Source organism: Idiotropiscis lumnitzeri, chromosome 6, assembly GCF_059441095.1.
Source record: "Idiotropiscis lumnitzeri isolate Australia: NSW breed Sydney's pygmy pipehorse chromosome 6, RoL_Ilum_1.0, whole genome shotgun sequence".
Classification (NCBI taxonomy): domain Eukaryota; kingdom Metazoa; phylum Chordata; class Actinopteri; order Syngnathiformes; family Syngnathidae; genus Idiotropiscis; species Idiotropiscis lumnitzeri.
In genome coordinates, this window is record NC_142396.1 from 14,804,776 (window position 1) to 14,827,449 (window position 22,674).

Consider the following 22,674-nt stretch of genomic DNA (forward strand, 5'->3'; position numbering starts at 1 on the left):
ACTCGTAGCCTAATCAGCAAAAGCAGTAGATAACTGCATGGGCGGATGTTATTCTGCCTTTGATTAAAATGAAAAATGAGAGCCCTGCACTTCACATCACAGATAATCCCTCAAAAAGGGAAAATAATGTAGCTTTTCAGGAGAAGACTCAACAACCTTGGCACTGACACTCACATTTTCACACAGAAACCTGAAATACGCTAATCGGTTTTCGTTCCCCAGGTGCTGATAAAGTTCTGAACATTTGTGAACCAAAGCAAAACATTGCCTTGAGATTTCCATTCCAGTTGTTAACAGCAAATGCAGCTTGCTCAGCGCAGGGAATTAAGAGTGAGAAACAACCTTGTTCTCACTTGATACACAGTCACTGACACATTAGGAGTGGGGGCAATGCTGTCACCTGCTGTCACAAAATGGGAGTGCACATTTTCCCTTTTTCTGTACATGAAGGCGGAAAAAGCTGGACATAGACAAATGCCAACAACTGGAAAAGACTGGAATGAATACAAATAAAAAATTCACTGTGCCTCTTTCTTCCTTGTTGATAAACAAGCAGATAAAAAACGAACCCACCATCCTGACCCCCTACTTTGAAATATAAACACTGAACAACAGGAGGGTTAATGGCCTTATGCCATCATAATAAATTTCTTTCTACTGTTTTATGCATAACATAGTTCAAAATGAGTCTTTAATTTGGTTTTATTTTGACATTTGTGCAGCTTGTTATTTGCAACTAATTTACATCATCAATACCTATCCAATGAAATGAAGTCACATGACAGTGCAACAACCAATCAGGGCTAAGAAATACATAGTCTCACACTCACTCAGTTTTACTGGTGTTCTTACACACTCTTGAGAAATGTTGTTGATATTTACCTGTGGAAGCACTCTTCTCATCCTCATTATGTATGCCAATTATCTGTGCCGACATAAGGCAATGTGACGAATAGGCCTTTTTTTCCCCCCTCAATCCAAAGGTTGATAATAAATCAATTTCAAATTGTTAACTTCAATGAACTTAACAGGAATTTCAAAAACTATTTAAATAAGAAATTCTACCTCCCGGGGAACACTGCACCTTTTGCTTTTGTTTGAAATCAAAAGAAAGATAAGCGAAATTTTAACATTTCTGTCATTTTGAAATTTTGGAGAACTTTATTAATGCTGAACACTATGTTTAGGTTTTCATCTAACTTTTTAAGAAAGGCTGATGACCCTTGGATCTCCCTGAACTTCGTTCGACTTTTACAACAAACATGTATATTGTACAAAATGTATTATAATAATAATAAAACTAAACTAAACATGATGCAAATCTGAACATAGCTGTTTAATTGTACGTTCTCCAGATGGATTTGACTTCATCACCTGAAAAAAGACCGCATTATGAACTAATTAAAAAAAAGTTTAGGTTTTCTTCTCAATCTAAGATGCTTTCGTTGTGAAATAGATTTCTTTTCACTCATCCAACTATTTACCTGAAGAATCTGCTGCTGTGCAAGCAATGTGGCACAAATATGAAAAAATGAGAGGAGAGGGAGCATCTCACAATTTGAAGGAGCGTTAATGTCATGAATGGAAAATGCAAACTAAAAATAGTGGTGGGGCTGCAGTCAAACATGCTACAGTTTGCATTGGCGCAGATCAGTTGATGTGTGTACGTGTGGCGACACATCGTCATGGAATACAGGATGGAGTCAGGAAGCAAAGAGGAGGTGATGGAGAAAACGTTTGGGGTAGCGCCCATGTTTGCACAGGAAGTGTGCGCAATGTGCGTGTGAGGTTGGGCGTGATGGCACAAGGCATAGGGGCTTGGAAATGAACAGAGCTCTCTTTTCATGGCTGCTGAGAAGGACCAAAATTGACAAACTAATAAAGCAATGCCAGTCTAGATTTAAGTCACATCAGGTCACAAAACAGTCGCTTCCACAAAATAAGAGACAGGTGTGTTTATAATTGTGTTTCCTGCAGTACGACTGTCCAAGGCACCCATGATGTAGCTCATTAACTCCAAAGTGGGGGCATTTAGGCACGGACATGGGCCAGATGGGAATGTTAATACTTCATCTATTCCCAGACGCAACTTGCACCAGTACACAAACATGAATACAGAGGATGTGACTACAACATACAGAATTTGCCTTTAACAATGGAACCTGCTTTAAGAATGTCTGCTTAGGAGACAGAGAAGAGTAAATAAGCATGTGATGCAAGTCAAGACAATGAGGCACACGTGCATGCACAGATGAGAAAGTTATGTTAATAATAGTCTGTATGACACGCATGGGCCAGGCAGTCAGAAGCTACACAAAGCTGCCATCAGGTCAGCAGACATGACAATGATTTAAAAAGCACTGACAATATCCTTCGGTGAACAAGTCACATCACATTAGTGAGCTTGTTGTGTTTCGAGGGATATTACATAACTAAAGTCTGCAGTCTCCCAGGCCTTCAGATTCACACAACAACAACACTGGGGTGAATTAGGATGAAAGGGGAGGTTTGGGGGAGTACCCTTTCCCAGGGAATCGTCGAAATTTCTCACTAAGGTAGCAAAAAAGACCTAAAATGGTTAGTTCACCCAGAGTGACAAGCTTACTACACCAGGCAAGATGGAACTAAGAAACCTTTCTTGGTTAACAACTACAGTGTATTAAAACTTATACAATAAATGTTATTGAATGGAACTGGTTTATAAACTATAAGCGATGTCACAGGCCGACAAAGTGTTGTACTTGTGTTTGTGACCGTACAAGCCTTCCTGTGCATCGGAAAGTTTTATGTTTTTTATTAACACAAGGTTAGGAATTAAGAGAGCAAGATGCTAAATGAATACCTTTTTCCGGTAGACCTGTTCAGATATACAGTGGAAATGGGTACCGTATTTTCCGGACTATAAGCCGCTACTTTTTTTTAACCATGCGGCTAATACACCGGTGCGGCATTTCTGTCTACTTTCCTTTCACCAGTAGGGGCGCTCTATAGTTCAGAAAATACGCTAAATAAATCTCGATTTTTTTTTTCTCTTGGGTCTGTTCTGTTTTGATTAGCAAAGTTGTTGCCGTGTTAAAAGGCACTGTTTTAATAATCTGTTTATGTACCTTTATGAGCATTCGTAGTACAAAATCTATCTGTACATGCAGTAATCAACTAATTTATTTCAACATAGAAAACTACGGCTTGTATGTTGATTTTTTTGTTGTTGTTTGTTTTTTCCCCCCAAAAAAAGAGTTGCTGCGGTTTATATACAGGTTACATATTGCAGTAGCACTATATTTAGATGTGAGCTATTTATCAAACAAATGCTTACGTAAACAGCACAGAATAAGTCCGGTGGTATTTGTGCATGTACAGTACAGTCATGATGGATTCAAACATTGTAAAATTGTGTTGTGGATAAATTTCCATTCAAGTGAACACCAGTCACAAAAGTAATCACAACTCAATCGAAGTGCTGCCTGTACAAAGGCAATAGCAGATAATTGACAAGGGTTTAAATATTTTAGTTACCTAATTAGAAACATCAGAGGCACCCGTCAGAAAATGTATAACTTCAGTCAGAACACACTTCCCTTTTTCACATTTATTTGGAAGTGTTGTGACACAGACTTCCAAGAACACTGATGGACTCTCTAAAGCTGTGACCTGTATACTGTAAAATGTTATCTTTTGGGGCATTACAGGATTGGCCACAGCAGCTGAAGGTCTTAGAGTGCACCTCCCTCCAAACATCTGCTGCTCTGCTTATCACAAAAATGTGGACATGCAGAACACAGAATACTGTCTGTACAATCTCAAAGTAGTTAATGCGCAAGATGAAAACTTTAGTCAAAAATATCCTTGTTTATACTACTTTTATTACAGCGGAGGGAGTGTAAATTCAGCCCTCTCTACCAAGTAATAAATAAATAAATAAATAAAAGAAAGGCCCGCCCGACCAAAGATGACTAGATGAGATCTAACGACCTCATGACTGGAAAGGAAACTCTGCGCCATTGTCTGGGTTTCACCAAGATTTGAGAGCTAGGAAGTGGTCACACCCAAGACTGTTTGGACAAGGAGGTGAAGAGCAGGCATGTGATTAAAAGGTGGCCAATAGATTATCAATCCAAAAAACTAATTGGTGGGAAAATGTGTGCTATTAAGCACACCCAGAAGTAAGCTCTGGTCATGTAAGTGAACAACGAGGTGAAAAACAAGTAATCACTTTTAGGAAGCTACTTTGAAAGAAGGAACTGAAAATTAAGTAAATACAGTAAAGCCCTGCATATTCACGTTTTGGCATTTTATTTTAACAACCAATCACAGCCCACCTATAACGGAGTTTGGTCTGTGAGCAACGGGGATGACATTTTCAGTTGACAGCAAATGGCAAAATGACTGCCCCCTGAGCGGGATGAAAATTAGGATTTTGCTGCTTGATTAATATTCGTTTTAATATTTATCCCAAGCTCGTGTTAAGACTAGTGAAGGTGCATTGAACCAAAATGTTTTAAATAGAATATAAGTTGCAATTTTGATATTTTAGCAGGAAACATGACGTTGAAGCACATAATTTGTTATGGCGCACCACATAAAATGAGGTCTGGCCCCCGGGACTTGAGTTTGACATGTGTGGTCTATAGCAGAAATCGCTAATTACAGCCCCCTAGTGTCAGTGTAGAGTAGTCTGTTGATATCCATCAGGAGCAGGAGGGAAAATCATGTAATGTGCAACAGCATCGCATGTTCCTGTGTTGTGACTGTGACAAAGGAAAGGAAAGGGTTGGACTCGAGTGGGGATGGGGAAAACAAGAACAAAGAATAGGGGCAGGGCTCCGGGCTGACTTTTTAATTTTTTTTTTTTTTCACTATGAGTACAATGGCCCCCAAACTGAAATTTTAGGTGCATAAGTACGAACCTTTTCATTAATTTTTACAAATGATGACTGGAGGGTGGAGCTGGAGTTTTTTCAGTAACAAAAAATATTGAATAATTAAAAAAACTGCAAATTTAAATGTACGATTAAATGAGAAATGTATTTAGACTGACTAAGATTTTAGAGACAAAATGCTCCCGCTTAACGGCTGAATAGGGGTGTCAAATTGCTGGGTAAAAACATATTGTTTCGGATAGTTAGCGAAAGCTCCAGATATCAAGAGCTGTCCTTTCAGCAATTATTGAGGAAACTTGAGAACATGCCGGACACACTGTACTCAAGAGGATGGAAAAACATTCAAGAGGAACATAAAATTATGCGAACTCATTTGGTAGCAGATAAAATCTGTGGCCTGTAAGTGAGGAAAGGAGGAATATGGAGGAGATGCTATTTAAGTTATAATGGGACGCTGAGCAAGATGGACACAAAGGAGAAAGGTTAAATCAATAGATCACCTTGAAGCAGCATATGGAGTGATGATATCCCTTTCCGCAGTACAATGTCCATTAATTAATTGATGAGATTTGCCAACAATCTTATATCCTGTTCTTTTATAAAGAGATCACTACCAACTAATTTTCAGCGGTGTACTTGCATGTAACCATATGTGATTGTCCAACAGTATCGCACCTGGACTTAGGTGAGCAAAATCATTATCTAAAAGAGGTTGAGGTTGAAGGGGACACCTTACAGAAAATAGATTTAGGATTGAGTCCCAGGCACGCGGGATGGGTATACTGGTCGATTATCAATAGATGTGTAAGAAACATCTAGATTAAATGGTTGTTTAATCATGTCTTGAAGCCATTGGGGGAGGAAATAGTGCACTAAATGGATGGAACTAGATGAGGCACAACAGAAGGACTGAACGAGTTCTTGAAAGAAAGAATAACAGGACCATAACGGGGCTCATTATAGGAAGTTGAGTTATTCATTAACACGGATCTCTTGTGGGCAGCATAACTGGACAAAATAAAATTGCTGGCATGGACACACGAGTTCAAATCATTCAGACAGACTCAATTACTAGAGTCGCCTCCGAAAGTATTGGAAAGGCAAGCACATTTGAGTTTCAGATCAAAAGATGAAAATAAGACAAAAGCTCAGAAGTCCAGCTTTTATTTCACGGTATTTACATCATGATTGCCACCAGTTAAGGGAGAACCCCGCCGATTGCCTGAAGACAGATGGCATACCCTCGTAAGGATAAGCGGCTCGGATGATGGATGTGTTAACTAACTCAGGACAGAGCAACTTTTGTTTCAATCCAACTTTTATTGCTCAGGTGTTGCCTTTTAGAGTGATTGCTTAAACATTAGATAGTGTTTGTCTTTGGGTTTCACCAGTGAAAACTGCATTTGATGTTAGGCAAGCATCAAGACCAGAGAGCTCTTTATGGGAGAAGTGTAGAACATTTTGAAGCATCGTGATTATTGATACAGTACTTGCCCATCTGCACTGACAATCATTACAATTTTGCCAGAAAATAATATACACTAATTGTAATTTATTGAATTGTAGTTTATCTTTAATTAAGCAACAAATGGTTCATGACAACATCAACATAACACGGTGTCTCTCGGTGGAAGTTCCGCCACCACACCCTCGATCATCCAAATCCAAATCTAAATCGCAGTTGGGTTTGTGATATACTTTCATTTTCATCAACAGATTACCATTTACAGTGCATGTTATTAATTAAATTGTAGCATCCCATTAATTAAGACAATGAACAGTGAAATCTTGTGAAAATAGCCGTCCACTTATGGTGTCACAAGGCATTTTCCACCTATGTATACTCACCCAATCACAGATGGGAGAAGCAGCTGTATGATTATGAATGAATACAGAAGTAGGTCTCACATTGACACATTGAACACCAAATTGAAAAGTCCGAATGGCTCCTATGAAACGGTTAACTGCTAAAGATAGTGTTAGGAAGGGCCAGTCATAGACGAGTACAAAGCTGTGTGCTGTGCTTCTCGTGTTGTGTAACCAGACTCGGTACATCACACAAGGTTAAGTCAGGTCGGCTACTGGTACTGTATCTTTGTGGTTATTTTGCTCTTTATTTGCGCTCGCTGGTGATAGCGAAAGCGGAGCAATCAACATATGAAAATGATAAAAAGCATCAATTGGATCTGCTTATCCTCACGAGCGTGCTGGGAGCTCATCTCAGCAGTCTACGGGCAGTAGGCGGGGTACACCCTGAACTGGTTGCTAGTCCCACTTTGATTTATTATTATTTTTGAAAAGAATAAGATAACATAACGAGATAATCGCTGTCAAAATCTACCAACTAGAGAAAAACATTCATTGTAGTAAAAAAAATAGAATCGAAGAAAGAGAGAATTTCTCAAATTCCCTGTGTTGTTATCGAACAAGACTCTTCAGTGGGAGCGCTCGTTTTTCCCTTGCTTAGTTAATGTTTAACCAATAGTTCCCTTGTTTTTTCTAGTGTTTTATTTCTTTCTAATAATGTGTTTTCACTTATTTCTATATGGCACTATTTTTAACCACACATTGATTAGGAAAAAGGGTAAAGTATAACTTTTTGAGGCTGGAGGTGAACAGATTAATTGCATTTCCATTCATTTCAATGGGAAACATGACCTCGGTTCATGAACGTTACGAGTCACTAACACGGTCATAGATCAATGTGCGAATTTAGTTCGTAACCCGAGGTTCCACTGCACTTAATGATATGAATGGGTATTCCATATCCATTTTAGTATTTCAACATTTTCGTAAGAGTGTGATCATCTCAGAGAGAAAGAATAAGTCATCAGTATTTGTTACAAAATGCAAGTCTATTGGAGTAGACTCACGTATACGTACGCATATTTATAAAACACAGACTGTACTGTATTTGATGCACAATCTCATGTCAGAATTAGCAAACAGCTTGTAGGGCATAATGTTGGAGATATCACAAGTAAATAAATGATCTAGTTGAGAAATGTGTTGCAGCAAACAGTTACTGAACTGTCAAATAATCAGCGAGTGGCTGTGTTAGAAATTCCTCACCAGCATGTTATGTCATGCTGAATAATTGAGTGGACAACATGGTGTTAGTGTAATTATAAAAGTAGTGAGCGAGTCTCCATGTCCATAGTACAGTATCTGTTCTGCTTGGAATTCCATCAGCTTCTTTAATAAATGTATCATCTCGAAAATGTTTGTGTCAGCATTGCACAACAATTTCTCCCCTCATTGCGCGATCATCATAGCTCCCATACTGTGAGTCCCAATGTGGGTGTATAATCACAACAAAATAACGTTTGTGTTGCTCATTTGTCTAAAAATTACACAGATCCAAATAGGATGATATTGTGAAATCTTATTTTTCTTGTTGTTTTCTTCAGATTATCCAGGAACAGTACCAAAATGGAAGCTTGTGAAAACATAAGGCTGGCACTGCTGACCAAAGGCACTGCAGCACAGAGGAAAATTACGGCGCTGTGCAAGAAAATTTGTGTCGGACACACCTACTCAACACCACCTTCTCCATCCAGTCTGTTAGGCTGCACCACACCACCCTTTCCATTCACTCTCCTGGGACAACCTCAATAAACACAAAATGAGGCGCCTAAACGCTTCCTGTCTCCCTTGAAATGGCCCTCTTGTTCCGAGAGGGGACGGAGAGGCTGTGTGCTACTGCAGCAATTCTAACACCCACTTCACCTGACATTTTACCCGTGCTTTCATGCCTAAAGGTCATACTGTATACATATGTCTGCTAGGCACAAGTATAACCTTTTTTCACAAGCAAAACTAGGCCTGTCACAATATTTTCTTTAAGGTGATATATTTTCCCAGAAACTGTGACGATAGTATTTAAGTTTTTTCAACAAACATTAACGCAACAGATCTGACCACATATCTGTAGTGGCAGAGTAAAATGAGACGTCTTATTTCCTCGAGAATGTCCTCTTTCACGTGGTTGCACAAAGAACGAGTACAAAAAGAGCACCACGGAGGAACCCGGTGCAACCATTAACGGCGTCACCTTGGATTAGTGCTGCTGTACACAGCTGCGCCTCATTAAAAGAAGAAGAAGAAAAAAAAAATAGTTACACATGCATATGAACCGATGGGACACATGTGAACCGAATTGAAAGAGTCGAACGGAACCGTTTCAATGGTTTTCAAAGGCTGCTCGACACCAACCCCATTGTGTACTTTGTGTGTCCGTATGAGTGCCAACTCCCACAGGGGCGAGCAAGGAGACTTGACAGGAGAGGAAATGAAACAGCACGACTGCATGTTGATGACGTATGTACCCAAATGCGCATGCAAATTTATCAAGTTCGGAAAAATACAGGTCCAAATCATTCATTGAATGTCAAGTCAATATAGCAATTATTACAGGCCGAAGCGCAAGCCACGCATACATATAACACATCCTTTCACAGTATGCAAAGTGGATGAAATATACAGTACGTTGTTTGTAACTAAATGGAGAGTCGAGGTTAGTGCAAGGCCATCACTTTGTGCTTCTCATGAGCCAGCAAGATGAAGCTGCTGCTGAATGCAAGCAAACACTGTGAAAGTGTTATGCAACTGTCCTTGTGTGAGGTCAGCACTCTGCAGTGACAAGACAATGGGTGAAAGTAAAGAACAGTCAGTGAACACTGACAGGCCTCTTAAATATACACTATTTCATGAATGCAATTCTAATCGAGTTAAGTGTATTGTGTTAATGCACATTTTAATAAGGCATGGTGTGTAAAGGTATGCTTGAAAAGAGCCCAGTAAACAACTTTGACAAAAGTGGCATGACCACGATTTCTTCAACTGATTCAACAAACAGACCTTTATAGTCCAATGCCGGTTAAATGAAAAACTCTTAATTGGTTGATTATGAACCATATTCATCAATTATTTGGGCGGAACATGATAAACAGATGAGGAAATAGTTGCAGATGAATTTTCTTCAGTAGTGTTCAGGCCTATTTGAGACTCAGAAAGGGACACACTGACACCTATTTGACTCCATACATTTTTTTTTTTTTTACCAACATATCCACAGAAGATTTACTTGCTCGTGTTATGTAATGAAGTCTGTGTCTCATGGACGTCACCAAAATTATAACAATTTATAAAATGGTTTTGTGTAGAAACTACACTTATGGAAACATGTGGAGGAGCCTATAACGTGAAAGAAAAAAATTAATATTGCTTCAAAATACTGTATCAGACTCTTGTTCATCTTTAACTTGATGCCTCAAAATATTCTACTTGAGAAGAAACCCAGTGAGAGTGACAGGGAATAACTGGAAATCCTATGATGAGCCTTACAGGCAGCGTGTAACTAACCCAAAAGGTCAAACTACACTGGCAACCTTGCTTCAACTTCACTTTATTAAAAATGCAGAATTTAATCTGCAAAGAATAAACCTTCAAACTACTTTCTGCTTCGTCTTTCTAAGATATGTGCTTGAAGCTACAACTAACATTGACTGAATAATCAACAGAAATAATACACTTCAGTATCAATATGAGAGTCCACTGAGCTTAATCTTAATTGTTAATGGGAGAGTCGCTATGTGAAGCACATATAATATCACAATCTTCATAGGCGATAAATCACTGGAACATCTGTCATTTTGTGTACACTTATTCTCAAGCAGAACTGAATCTCACTTGGTGAATATGTATCTTAACTGAACTTGAGTCAATGTCCAACCAGCCGTTAAATGCATTGTTTCAGCAATAAGCTGGTCTTAGTCCAAGCCAGAGAGTCGGGGGCTGAAAATTAAAGATAAATGCATTTTTTGTTTGTTCCACTTAATGGCACAATATGACAGTAAGGTAAAACGTTTCTTCTTTTTATTCTTATTTTACTGAACATTACACTATGATATACATTGGTTTTACAGAGTGTTGTCAGGCAATTTGTAGTCAATACAATGCCACTGTTGAAAGTTTAAACACTAAAGATGAATAGACGGATGCATGGCCTGTGCTGAGGTCAATAAGTACCCGTTTTAGCCCAATAAAATAAATTATAAAAAAAAAACAAGAAACAAATCATGCCAACACACGGTGACCCTATTTGATTGGATAATGGAGGTGAAATAGGGAGGAAAAATATGCCAAAAATAGATGTGACTGTCCCTTTTAGCTTAATGAGGCTTTGCGACATCAGCACACAGACCAGGTTCCTCCCTCACCTTCATCACGTAGGAGGGAAAACACACCTCAGGAACAAATACTCTCTATACTAAACTTCTGTGTGCTGCTTTCATGAAGGGCTACAGTATGGAGCACATCGAAAACACACACACGCATGCATGCATGCGCACACACAGAGACACGGTCATACTTCTTGTAAGAGTTACACAAGGTGAAGTGAAACAAAGTTGTAAATCACTATGATGCCTAATCAAATCCAGCTGTGGTGTGATGTGTGCTACAATTTCAACATCGTCAAAAACATCCTCAGAGAACCAGCACGTTATATTTAGACTTTTTACAGCAGTTATGGCCTGTGACTGGCTCACCCCACTACCACAAGAGACAAGAACCAGATGTCCTGACTGCCAACAAGCTGAACCTAAATCATCTACCCTAACAAGTTAGTCCAGTGGTCCCCGGTGGGAGTACCACCATGTAGGTCTGTAAACAAATGGGACTGCCTCCCAAACATGGCACAAGCAAGTACCATTATCAAAAGAGATTTCAAAGTACAGTGAAATGGTTCAGGGGGTGGGTGGGCAGACCAAAGTCTGACAATGCTGTACAAACAAACAAAGAAAAAGGAACAGAGAACACGGCGTCCGAATTAAGTCTGATTCGCAGCCAAGAGGCACACAGGCAGGCAAAGTTTTGAAAGCCAGGAAAGGCCAGCACATCATTAGAAAACTAGTATTCGCTTATTTGAAAAAATATATATATTCAGTTATGTTTAATACCCTATAGTAAGCTACAGCAGGCAAACTGTGCGCACTTCTGGCCTCACAAATCTTCCTCCCCCATGTACATGTCACGACAGCCTGGCTCTGACTCCAGCAGAATCGCTGCCTGCGACAGCAGCACTGACCTCAAATGTCACCTCCAAACCACAGCACAACAACATTGCAACATTGGAGGGGGGGTGTCCGATACAAAAATAAAATAAAAAAAAAAATTAAAAAATCTGATTATTTAAAGATAGAGAATCGTGATAAGTCAACTCAACTACCTGCAACTTAAGTAAAGAGGCAGGGGGGCAAGGAGTCGTATGGTTAATTACCTGTAGAAGAAGCAGTCGCAGCACACCAAAACACCCATTCAGGCGGCGGTAAAGCAGTACTGGGCCGGACCCTTCGTCGTTCCCACCTCCCCGTCTGCACTCGTGGCTACAGGTGCAGCAGGGCGAAAATGTCTAGCCTAGCACCTTGTGTAAACATATGGTTGAACAAGCAACCTTTGACTTGCGCACAGGACAGATGAATGCAGGACCAATCCGCTTGTCCGCAAAACGGAGCAGGAAGAGATGCACTTCGGCAAACTCCATTCACAAAAATGTGACAATCTTCATAGAACAGGTTACTCATTCTCTCAGACGTCCACCGTCTGCAACTGCCTGCCTCTTTCACGCTCTTGCACTCTCTCTCCTTGGCGAACAACTCTCTCCCTCTCTCCCACACTCTCTCCCTTGCTGGCTCTTACCTAAAAAAAATGGGAAGATTAGCTTGGCAAACATAGTCCTGTAAACAAAGTGCATTCGGCCGGGCAGCACAGGGTGGACTGCGGGTGAACGATGAATAGAGGGAAGGAAAAAGGAGGAGAGAGAGAGAGAGAGAGAGAGAGAGAAGAGAGAGAGAGAGAGAGAAGGAGAGAGAGAGGGGGAGAGAGAGGGGGAGAGACGGGGAGTGTAAGGAGTAAACTAACCTCAGGAGGCAGTAATTTCAGCGATTTGTTTACACATATACATGAATGTATGGACACCCATAACCTCCAAACATTGGCTACGCATATGCGTCATGAGCTCAAATATTTTGAAAGCTGGCTAGTGGCTACCCTCTTATGTTCTTGTAAATATGCATTCAGGGTGACTTTTCATCCTTCCAATGATGCAGTGGAACCAAATGGGAGGGGCTAGCGCGGTGACGAGCCCCCAGGAAGTGAGCCAATCCGAGCAGAGTACTCCAAAGACAAATAAGGTACAATGCCTGCACATCACTCCCTTATTTATTTGCTGAAAACACACGCACACACACATGGACATGTCCTAACACACTATAAATAATCAGTGGTGTTAGGACCGTATGCGTGTGACAACAATCCAAAGTTTGACGCTCACGCCAACACGGGATTAACGGAGAGTGACGAAGGTGGCTGACGCAGCTGAATGCTGATGCTCAGTGTCGGACTGGCAGAGTCAATCCATCCTTCTTAGGGGTACAAATAATTGCATTTCGTCAAAAACAAGATAAGGGGGGGCAGAAGCACCCCTTTTAACACAACAAACAAAGGGATATGCTCTGGATGTTTTGGTTTTGCAATAACAGAAAAACCGCAGCAGTCCAGCAAAGCAATTATACATCCAATGATGTCATCGCTCCACCTCCTCCTCCTCAGAGGGCTGTCGCCAGGAGCAGCGTTTAAAGAGACCTCCTCTTTGCCGCGTAATTACATCATCACTCTCACCTGCAGACAAACAAAGGTATGTAGGCCTATGCAAGCTAGAGCATGCATAATAGATTAAAAACAGACAGCGATTAAATAATCTTGGGCAAATTCCAAATGTAAGGAGAAATAGATCAATAAAGATGAAATAATGGTAAACTGGAAATATATTGTTGGCAATTTTATTTGTGTGATTAGGCATGAGCATGTGCACTGATTGGGATTCATACAAACAGTTTCTGGATGTGAAAGGCCGGATGTGTGGGTTTTGTGTGTGTAATGCCCAGCGGAAGGTCATGTGCCTAGTAACAAGACAAAAGAGGAAAAGGAGTGCCTCACACCTAACAGTGAAACTGCCATTAACTGAAACTGTCACTTTCAAAATATATGAGCAAGTTCTTGTGGGTTTGTGTGCCTGTACTTCCCATGACGGATGGACCCATTCAAATAATTCAGTCAAACAATAAAAGCATGGCATGGGAACTGACATCCATCATCAGATGCAAGAAGACAAAGAAATGTGGTTTCCTTTTAAAATAGATTCTAACTTGGAGCAAAAGACAAAAAAGTAACAAGACTAAACCACACAACATTTGATGTGTGACCCAGTGCAGAAACAGCAGGGTTAAACTCAGAGGAAATGATTGTCTTGGCAGAGAAAAGTGGGATGAAGTGTGTGCGTGTGTGTGCATGCGTGCGAGTGTGTGTGTGTTGGGGTCGGGGTGGGAGGGGGGGCGTTGTCACACTTAGCACATACAAAGTTGCTAGGTGATGGGTCCACAAGAAGGAGCATTTCCCTGTACTAAAAAAGAGGGGGAGGAAAAAAAGATGAAGATGGAAACCAATGTGAGAAAAGAGATGAACACAACAGACAGTACCTGCCGGCTGTAAAACGCCAACAACAGGTTTCATCAAAACTGAAGAACACATGGACGACCAGAAAAATGTGGTGCATTATTAGAAACACTCTCATCAGGCATGGGATGTCTTTAGTATTTTTTTCTTTTTTAAAAAAAATAGTAATAGTCCCCATAAAAAAGACAGATAAGATAATTATATGGCATCGTGTGTGTACGTCCCACATATAAAAGTCTTCATGATGCAGAGGGACAAAGCAAAAGCAGCTCCGTTGAAAAGTGATTTATTACAGGAAGATATAACAAACAATTCCCTCCCACCCACATTTTCCTCCCCATAAACGCGTGTCACACGAAGTTGCTTTGCGCACAGCAGCATCTTACTAACTTACCTATTTAAAGTGTACGAGCCGTTCCTTTTAAACCTCATCTTGGACGACAGGAAGCGGATAAAGAAATCCAGAATGGTGCGATGTCGGAGCGTTTAGGCGGCGCCTCGAAACAGATAGTGGACGACTGCACGGCACACACACGGAGAACAAAACGGAGTTGCAAGCTGCTCAACACCTTTCCGACTATTTCGCTCCACAGTGCTCCTTCGACACCCCCCTCCTTCTCCTCCTCCTCCTCCGTGCAGTTTCCGCGGGGCAAGGCTCACAGTCTGGATTCCAAACACAAAGAGTCCGTATCGGTGACATGCGCGCGGTCTGCTGCAGTGGACTTCGGATCAAGACAAATGGGCCGGTGAGAAAAGCGACAGTGTGCTCGAGGCAGAGGCGGCTTTGTCTGCAGCCTCACACAACAGTCACACGATGATCATCATCCCAGAAATACATCAACTCCACAACAATGTACAAACTACACACACCATGACGTCACCAGGATGTCTTTGTGGTGGGGGGAAAAAATCACTTTCGATGACGGCTTCCCCATTCACTCCAAGAGGCTCTCATGTTTCTGCAGTCCCTTGACCATGTTATAGATCTACATACATACAGCAACTAGTCCCAAACATAGCTCTTGTCCAAGATTGAAGAGTGAGGCAGATCTGAGGCCAAGAATAGGAATCAGGAACCGCTAATGCAATTTAAGTACTGCACAGTACTGTCTTGACAAACACGCATGTGCCAACAGTATATATTTGTGTCTGTGTGTGTGTGATCTATAAATATTTGTGCATTGTAGATAAATATTGAGAGAAGAAAATAACTGAAAGATGATGTCACCAATTTCATTAAGCAAAGCGTAATCAACTAGATTAGAAGCAAGCAGCTCTGCGGATTACCCACAATGCATTGGCAGCAGACAAAATTTTATTGTACAGTTGCTGTCTTTTTGCGCCTTGCCCTTTCATTACAAAAATCATTGAGGGGGCTGGTAGTGGCGCTGGGGGGGGTGCGCAGATATAACATTTATCTTTTTGACGATGTATTCCCCAGCAAAAAAAACAAAAAAACATTTTGCTGCCCATTTCAAACTCCTATCTGCCTTTGCACAACACGGTGTATGAATTTTGTATTTGGAATGATAAATATAAAAAAACTAAACAAATTACTCCAAGTCTGTCCTATATCCACAAAGTGTTTGAATAAGCAAGAGTTTTGTACTTTTACATTCTGAATGGAGAACAATAGAGTTAATGCTCCACTCGTTCAACACACACACGTCAAGTCAAGTCAAGTCAATTTTATTTGTATAGCCCTTAATCACAGACAGTCTCAAAGGGCTTTACATAGCCACAATCGACATCCCCGATCTTAACCCCCAGGAGGGCAAGGAAAAACTCACAAAACCTCATTAGGGGAAAAGTGAGAAACCTTGAGAAGGGACCACAGATGGGGGAATCCCCCTTCCAGGATGACCAGGCTGCAATGGATGCCAACTGGGCAACATTTGGCACATACAATGATGCTATGCAATAATAGATGAGATAATATAAGAGTCAATTGAATGAAGTGCTGCAGGAAGATGACTTCAGTGGAGTGGGTCCTCATCCAGGGCCGTAATATCCATGGCAGCACAACAGGAGTCCCGTTTACTGCCAAATTTAATGAGCTAAACTCAAACAATGACTAGTGATGAGGACTCTGGTATTTGCATTATACAACATTGTTTGTTTGTGTATTTCATTTATGTTGAGAAGTAGTCATCCCTGTTGCATTTCATCCTCCCAAGCAAACACAAAGGAATGACATTGGCAGAATATACTTGCAGGAATATTTAATTATGCTCAAAGCAGAAGGTGGAATAATGTTAAGTGACTTCGCCAGACAAAGAAGCGGCAACAGAACACTGTAATAATGATCCAGCGTGAGTTGGAGCACTTCACTCGGCCTGATTGCCCTCATGGAACACAACTCATTCGAACAGTTGGATGCACTGCATGCAGCAAAATATAATCAGTCTGGATCGGAAAAAGCAATTCATTGTAGATCAAAGATCAAATACAAGCTGGCATCAGCTCCAGTTTCTATGTCTTTCTATCATTAAAATGCTGGCTGATTAAAAAAATGCTGAATAAAAAAACAAAATGCGTACTTCTGTACATTTAGTGACTAGAGCTTCTAGGGGCGGGCAATGTATTTTGGAGCTGGGCCTTTAGTGGGGACTTCAATTACCTAATGCTCCTCTTGATACCACTACTATCACATTGCAATATAATATACAAGAATACAATATAACTGTGTGTCAATACAGAGAGAAAGAGGCATTTTGTATATTTGGGGATGAATACCAGTATTACAAAAGCAAAAAACATAGTTAAATCTTTACCTTCCATTACATGAACTCCAAAACGCTACACTCTAGTTTAGCAGTTCAATCAGTGTTGAGTAAATATTTGACACAAAGATAAAAACTTTCAGCATGAAACATGTCACTCAACAGAGATGCCAATTATTTAGGGACAAAATACCATATACCTTTAGCAAACTGGGTTGCGTAGTCAGAGATAACTAGTTGTTTCTGCTCTTGAAGTGTGAAAGAAATCCTTTCCCACGAAACAAGCCAGCCAGCTCCGAGGTTAGCCGACCTAGTCTCAGAAAGTCCCATTTTTCTTGAAAAGTGCACCTGGAAAATGAACTTTTAATAATGTCTGGCTTTAGTCTTCTGCTGCTCAGTCAGATGCGCATAATTATTAATCCCACTTGAGTTGCCTAATAGCAGACAGAAAAATGCTTCTGCCACTCTGAGCCAATGAGCAGGCCCAGTTTGGGGAATCTGAAATGTGATTGGATTAAAGAAAAAAAACAGTCATCGTTATAGTGTCATCCACTGGCACTCATATTCTGAAGCCCATGGGCAGATTACATTTTCATAGCAACACAAAAGTTCAAATCAGTTTAGACCCAAAAACTAAGAAAAAAAAAATTGTTACACATGAATAGAAGCTGTGCAGCCAAGACACACGCAATGAAATGAAGATAATAGACTGTTGGGAAATAAATGAATACAATTTCATGTAAATTGTCATCAGTTAGGTCACCAGACAAGGTCTGAAGGCTGCAGATGCTCGCCACAGGGTTGTTCAGTAGCAGGGAGAACAAAAATAAAGAATCCATGCAAATGGTACGTTTAAAAGCAGTCAGCATGACCATGTAAATTGCGGTGCAGATTGTGTCTGGGTTTGTGTGTGCACGATTCCTCGACCTCCGCAAAACACTCAGTGCTGGTTTCAAAGTATCCAAGTTCGTTTATTACTATAAGAGCAGCCTGGCAGCAGAACTGCTGATGAGTGGTACTGCTGCTCATCAGTCAGTCACACCACAGCATGATGGGTAATTGGCGATGAGAAGACTCTGGAGTGTGCAGGACACACTTAAATGTGGCTTGGATTCTGCATAAAGAGGATGAAAGTCGCAGACCACAAAGGCTTCTTTTTAATTGATGATGTTCTGTACATCCACTTTCCTCCAATTCATCTTTAATCCACTCCTCTTTCTAGCATGTATTCATAAAACTTGATTTTATTCCACCTTTTGCCTGCTGTTGCATTTTGTTTTGTTTTTGTTTTTTTAAACCAAGCATTACTTTGTCTGACGTCGTTATATTGAAGCTAAGGAAAACATATTTTCTCCGCGTATCCTGCAAAACAAAACAGAAATCATGACAGACTGCTGTGCCTGGCCCCTAAACTCCCACATAGGATTTCCAGGAATACTTTTCACAAACACACACATTGAACTGCGGTCAAACAAACTTGAGTTCATACAAGAGTGGCCAGCTTTCACTAGAGACCATGTTTTCCCAGTGCTTTAATTGACAGAAAACACACTGAATGTGTGCCTCATTCAACACACGCCACTCTATTGCCAAAAAATATATATACTTATGAAACCACAAACATATGTTGCTTACGCAATTGCAAGTCATCAAGAACCAACCCACTGTACAGGGCACTGTGTGGAGTGTGCACACTGGACACAGTTAGAGCAACATTAAATGTGACACCCAGTGGAGCGCTATGAAAGCATCTACTGTATATGGAAGGCCAAGCTGGGCGATGCCATGAGTCGGTCAGGCCGACTACGACAGTCCATCATTTGCAGCTTAGACCACAGGAACTCAGCCCCAAATAAATGTCCCTTTCCTTCTGCAACTCAGATTTATTGCTCAAATTGCAAAATGGTGGGAGTTGTATAAGATATAAATTCAAAAAAGGGATGGATGATAACTTTACAATCCCACCTATACGATGACTGATAACTTTGTGTTTCTCCAAACCGATACTGAAAAAACATAACGTGGTCAGCGACGTAGAGGAGCATCTTTTACTGCGTTTTGAACTCTTGTGACTTCAGACCGTGAGACAATAAGCAGTGCTGCAGCTGTTATGAAAGCACTATTTATATAAAGATAATGTAAAAGAAAAGAAAAACTAAATAAAGTAAAAAATCTGAGTGCAATGTTCGCAAAACTAGTATCTCATTATGTCAGAATCAAGCAAATTAGATCAGAATTATTATCAACCACTTTTAGAGTGATAAAAAAAAAAAGAATTAGTATAAAGATCAATTTTGTCTGATCCTCCAGTCTGCCCGAGTCAGCGATAAAATATGTGATAAGGTAGAGTATTTGCTTGGCCTGTCATGTAATTCCAAAACCAAATAAAAGTTCAGATAAATCTTTTAAACTTCTCAAAACATTTAACCAACAAAGGTTTGTCCGTCGCATTTAGTAATGCTTTTGGAGGAATTTAATAAAACTGAAACGGCCCCTCCCTGAGAGGAAAAACGATACCCACTCAGGTGTTGGGGCAAGTTAAGACTAGAAAACCTGAGACTTCAGCAGCTTGTAATGTGCTGCAATGTGCTCCACATCGAAACATAGGTACAGGTAAGTACATGAGTGCACAGAAATTGAGGTTTGCGTTGTTTTAAAATCCAAAATATGAATAAGGTCTCAATGAACATTGATTAAATGGTACCATTCTCACAATGTATTGTCAGTAATGTGTTCCAGTAAACCACTGACCAGAAAAAATAAACAAGTATGTTACCAGAAAGAAAGAAAAAGTATGAATGAGAAAAAAAGTTAAAAAAAAAAAGAGTGAGAGGGAGAGAGAGAGAGATTCCAGTACCATCTAGTGTTCAACAGAACTAATGCACAAAGTATGTAGGAATAACACTAAAAGCTATACAATAAATTTGGAACCAAAACCATTGACAAGTTAAAGAATATACATAAACTAAATAAATAAAAAATGTAGTAACTGTCCGGGATCACAAAGCAATTCTAATTCATAATTGAAAAAGATGTGTATATATACTATTATAATAATTCCTTTCCTCCTTCATGCTTGTTTTGTGCTTTGACATGCACTGTCACTTGTAGGACCGTATATGGCGAGGTGTGTGCTTTGTAAAATCATGTCCAGTCAACTGAATTTATCACAGGTGGACTTCAATGAAGCTGTCGGAATGGCTCAAAGATGATCAGTGGAAACAAGATGTTCTCAAGCTCAATTTTCAGCCTTGTGGCAAAGACTATTGACTGTGATTTCCTAGTTGTTGATTTTTTTTAATTTGTATTAATTTCAAAAACCATCATTATGGGGTGTTGTATGTGTTATTTTGAGGAAAATTAGTTTTTTCTATTTTGGAATGAGGCTGTATCGATATATAAATGTGGAAAAAGTGAAGTGCTGTGAATACCTTCCGGATGCACTGGACATCTCTCTTTTTTTATTAATTATTTTATATTAGCACCACTATGTTGTGGTTCATTATATTTATTATTACTGCTATTATCTTTTTTTCATTAAGTTCAAGTGAATATTCATCCATACGGGGGATGCAGGAGGAAATAAATTTAAGGGTCATGATATTTCAAAAAGGCAGCCTATTAATCAGTGTTTCTTTCTCGAGCTGCTGGTGGACCGCTATCACCAGGTCAATACTGTAGCCTAATCACATGATCCATGACCGTAAAGACCCCATGTCGAGCCTGATAACATTGGGAAGACCTGCGAGGCATCATTATGCAACAAGATTTAATTTCATGCTCACTGGGTCATTTTTTACAGGGTCCAACCAACATTGCGTGTTTTTGGGTGGTGGCCATGTGTAGATGTATATAGATGTACGTATATATATTGGTTGTTTCTTGTGATAGTCTTTCGGTCCGCAAAACATAAAAAAAAAATGCACATTTGGCCCAATTTCAGTGGCCTTGCCTTAGAATTTTTTGGTGGCCTAATAAGGCCAGCATTTGAAGGTGTGTAGTGACCCGACACAGTGGCGTAGTGGCCACAGGCCATCACAAACGTCCAACCCTGTTCTACATTCCTCTATGAATTATTTCATGCTAGTATCTAATGTAGTGTTCTTTTTCAGAGACTCTCAGATCGCTTTGCTTGCTGATTCATTGTAATATTGTGTATTTTCCAACAACAAAAGCACTCATGTGATTCATACTGTGAAAAACCATGAGGGTTACCTGTAACTGCTGCCAGGTAAGCATCATTTTATTGAGTACAGCAGATACAGCAGCCCACTTAAAGTAAAGAGCACTTGAGCTAGAGGGCCCTCTTGTGGTATACGGATGCACTGCATTAAGTTTTTGTTGACAACAAGCTCCGCCTGTGCTTACTTATCATCTTGAATTTCGAGCATTAAAACATGGTTAAGATCAAGAATGGGAGCTTCCAACACTGACTTTAAACCTAAAAACACACATGACTGCATATCAAAGGGACTTCAAAACCAAAAGGGCTTCTCTGCCAAAGTTAAATTGGTGTCAGAGCGGCCCTCTACCAAGAATTGCACATTTTTTAAGACACTGACACGCAAAAAAGTTCATTACTTTTGTTCTTGGGAAATTGGAGGGTAATATTACATAGAATAGAATAATATTGATCTATAAAGTGGTTCAGATAATGGACGGTTAATATATTTTTATATAGCTCTCTACAACTGAGTCGCAGTACAATAACACCTGTTTCCTCTTCTCGGAAATAATTAGTTGTGAGTGGCATTGCTGAAGAGCATAAGTGTAGCTGCACATACTTTACATTCTAAAACAATGTAAAAAAAAAAAGGACACTGACTGATTGAACTTAATTTGGACAAATTTTGAGACAAGTTTATGTCACTAGAGATAAAGCATGCAAAGAGGCAATGCAGTACATCGGGGCTCATGTTTGTGTCACTGATTTATTACTACCTGACTGAAAAGTCAGTGTAGTGCGGAACTGTGAAGAACCAGTGGTCTCTGTGCAAAATGGACCCCAGATCCCCTCACTTTCAGCTGATAATGATGCAAGACACACAGACAATTCCATAAGAGGAGCTTCAATAAGAATTGTGACTAATCAGATAAATGCATTTCATCGGCATTGTGCAACAGAAAGAAACAGTGCAGGTCACATTTAAAGTGAAGATATTGTGAGACCTTTGTTGTTAATTTATGTAAAAGGAACGTCACAACAACATCCCCAGGCTGGCAGCCTAACCACTGCATAGTTGTATGTAGAGATATGCATAGTGGACAAAACCTACAGAATATCAGCAAGTAGAGCTGCATAAGTCAGGCTTCAGTGACAACACGGCGCCAACAGAGATACACGAGCACAGCATGCAACAGACCAAGACGCTTGTGGTATGAGCCAAAAGCTCACACTGCCGCATTCTGATAAAGCCTGCTCAGTGACAGACGGTTAAAGAAGGAAGGCAGCACTTCCTGTGTTTGCCTTCAGTGAGTGACGACGACTTCCTGCGAACAATGAGGAGGGGAAAAAAGCGTTTGTTACAGTGTGGGACGACGAGAGAAGGGCTGCA

At 40.2% G+C, this 22,674-nt stretch overlaps 1 protein-coding gene across 3 annotated transcripts in view; it reads right to left on the minus strand.

Moving 5' to 3' along the window:
- Nucleotides 1-22,674, minus strand: part of mob2a (MOB kinase activator 2a) — a 59,459-nt gene that overhangs the window by 23,057 nt on the left and 13,728 nt on the right. Inside the window, exon 1 of one of the 3 annotated variants that reach the window (XM_088299277.1) lies at nucleotides 14,791-15,423. The exons of 1 other annotated variant lie outside the window; for it this stretch is intronic. In XM_088299277.1, the coding sequence (XP_088155403.1) occupies nucleotides 14,791-14,828 (38 nt within the window). In that variant the 5' untranslated portion in view covers nucleotides 14,829-15,423. Of the gene's footprint in view, nucleotides 1-12,162; nucleotides 12,635-14,790; nucleotides 15,424-22,674 lie in introns of those variants that run through there. One more of the 3 variants, XM_088299278.1, reaches the window with a different exon arrangement.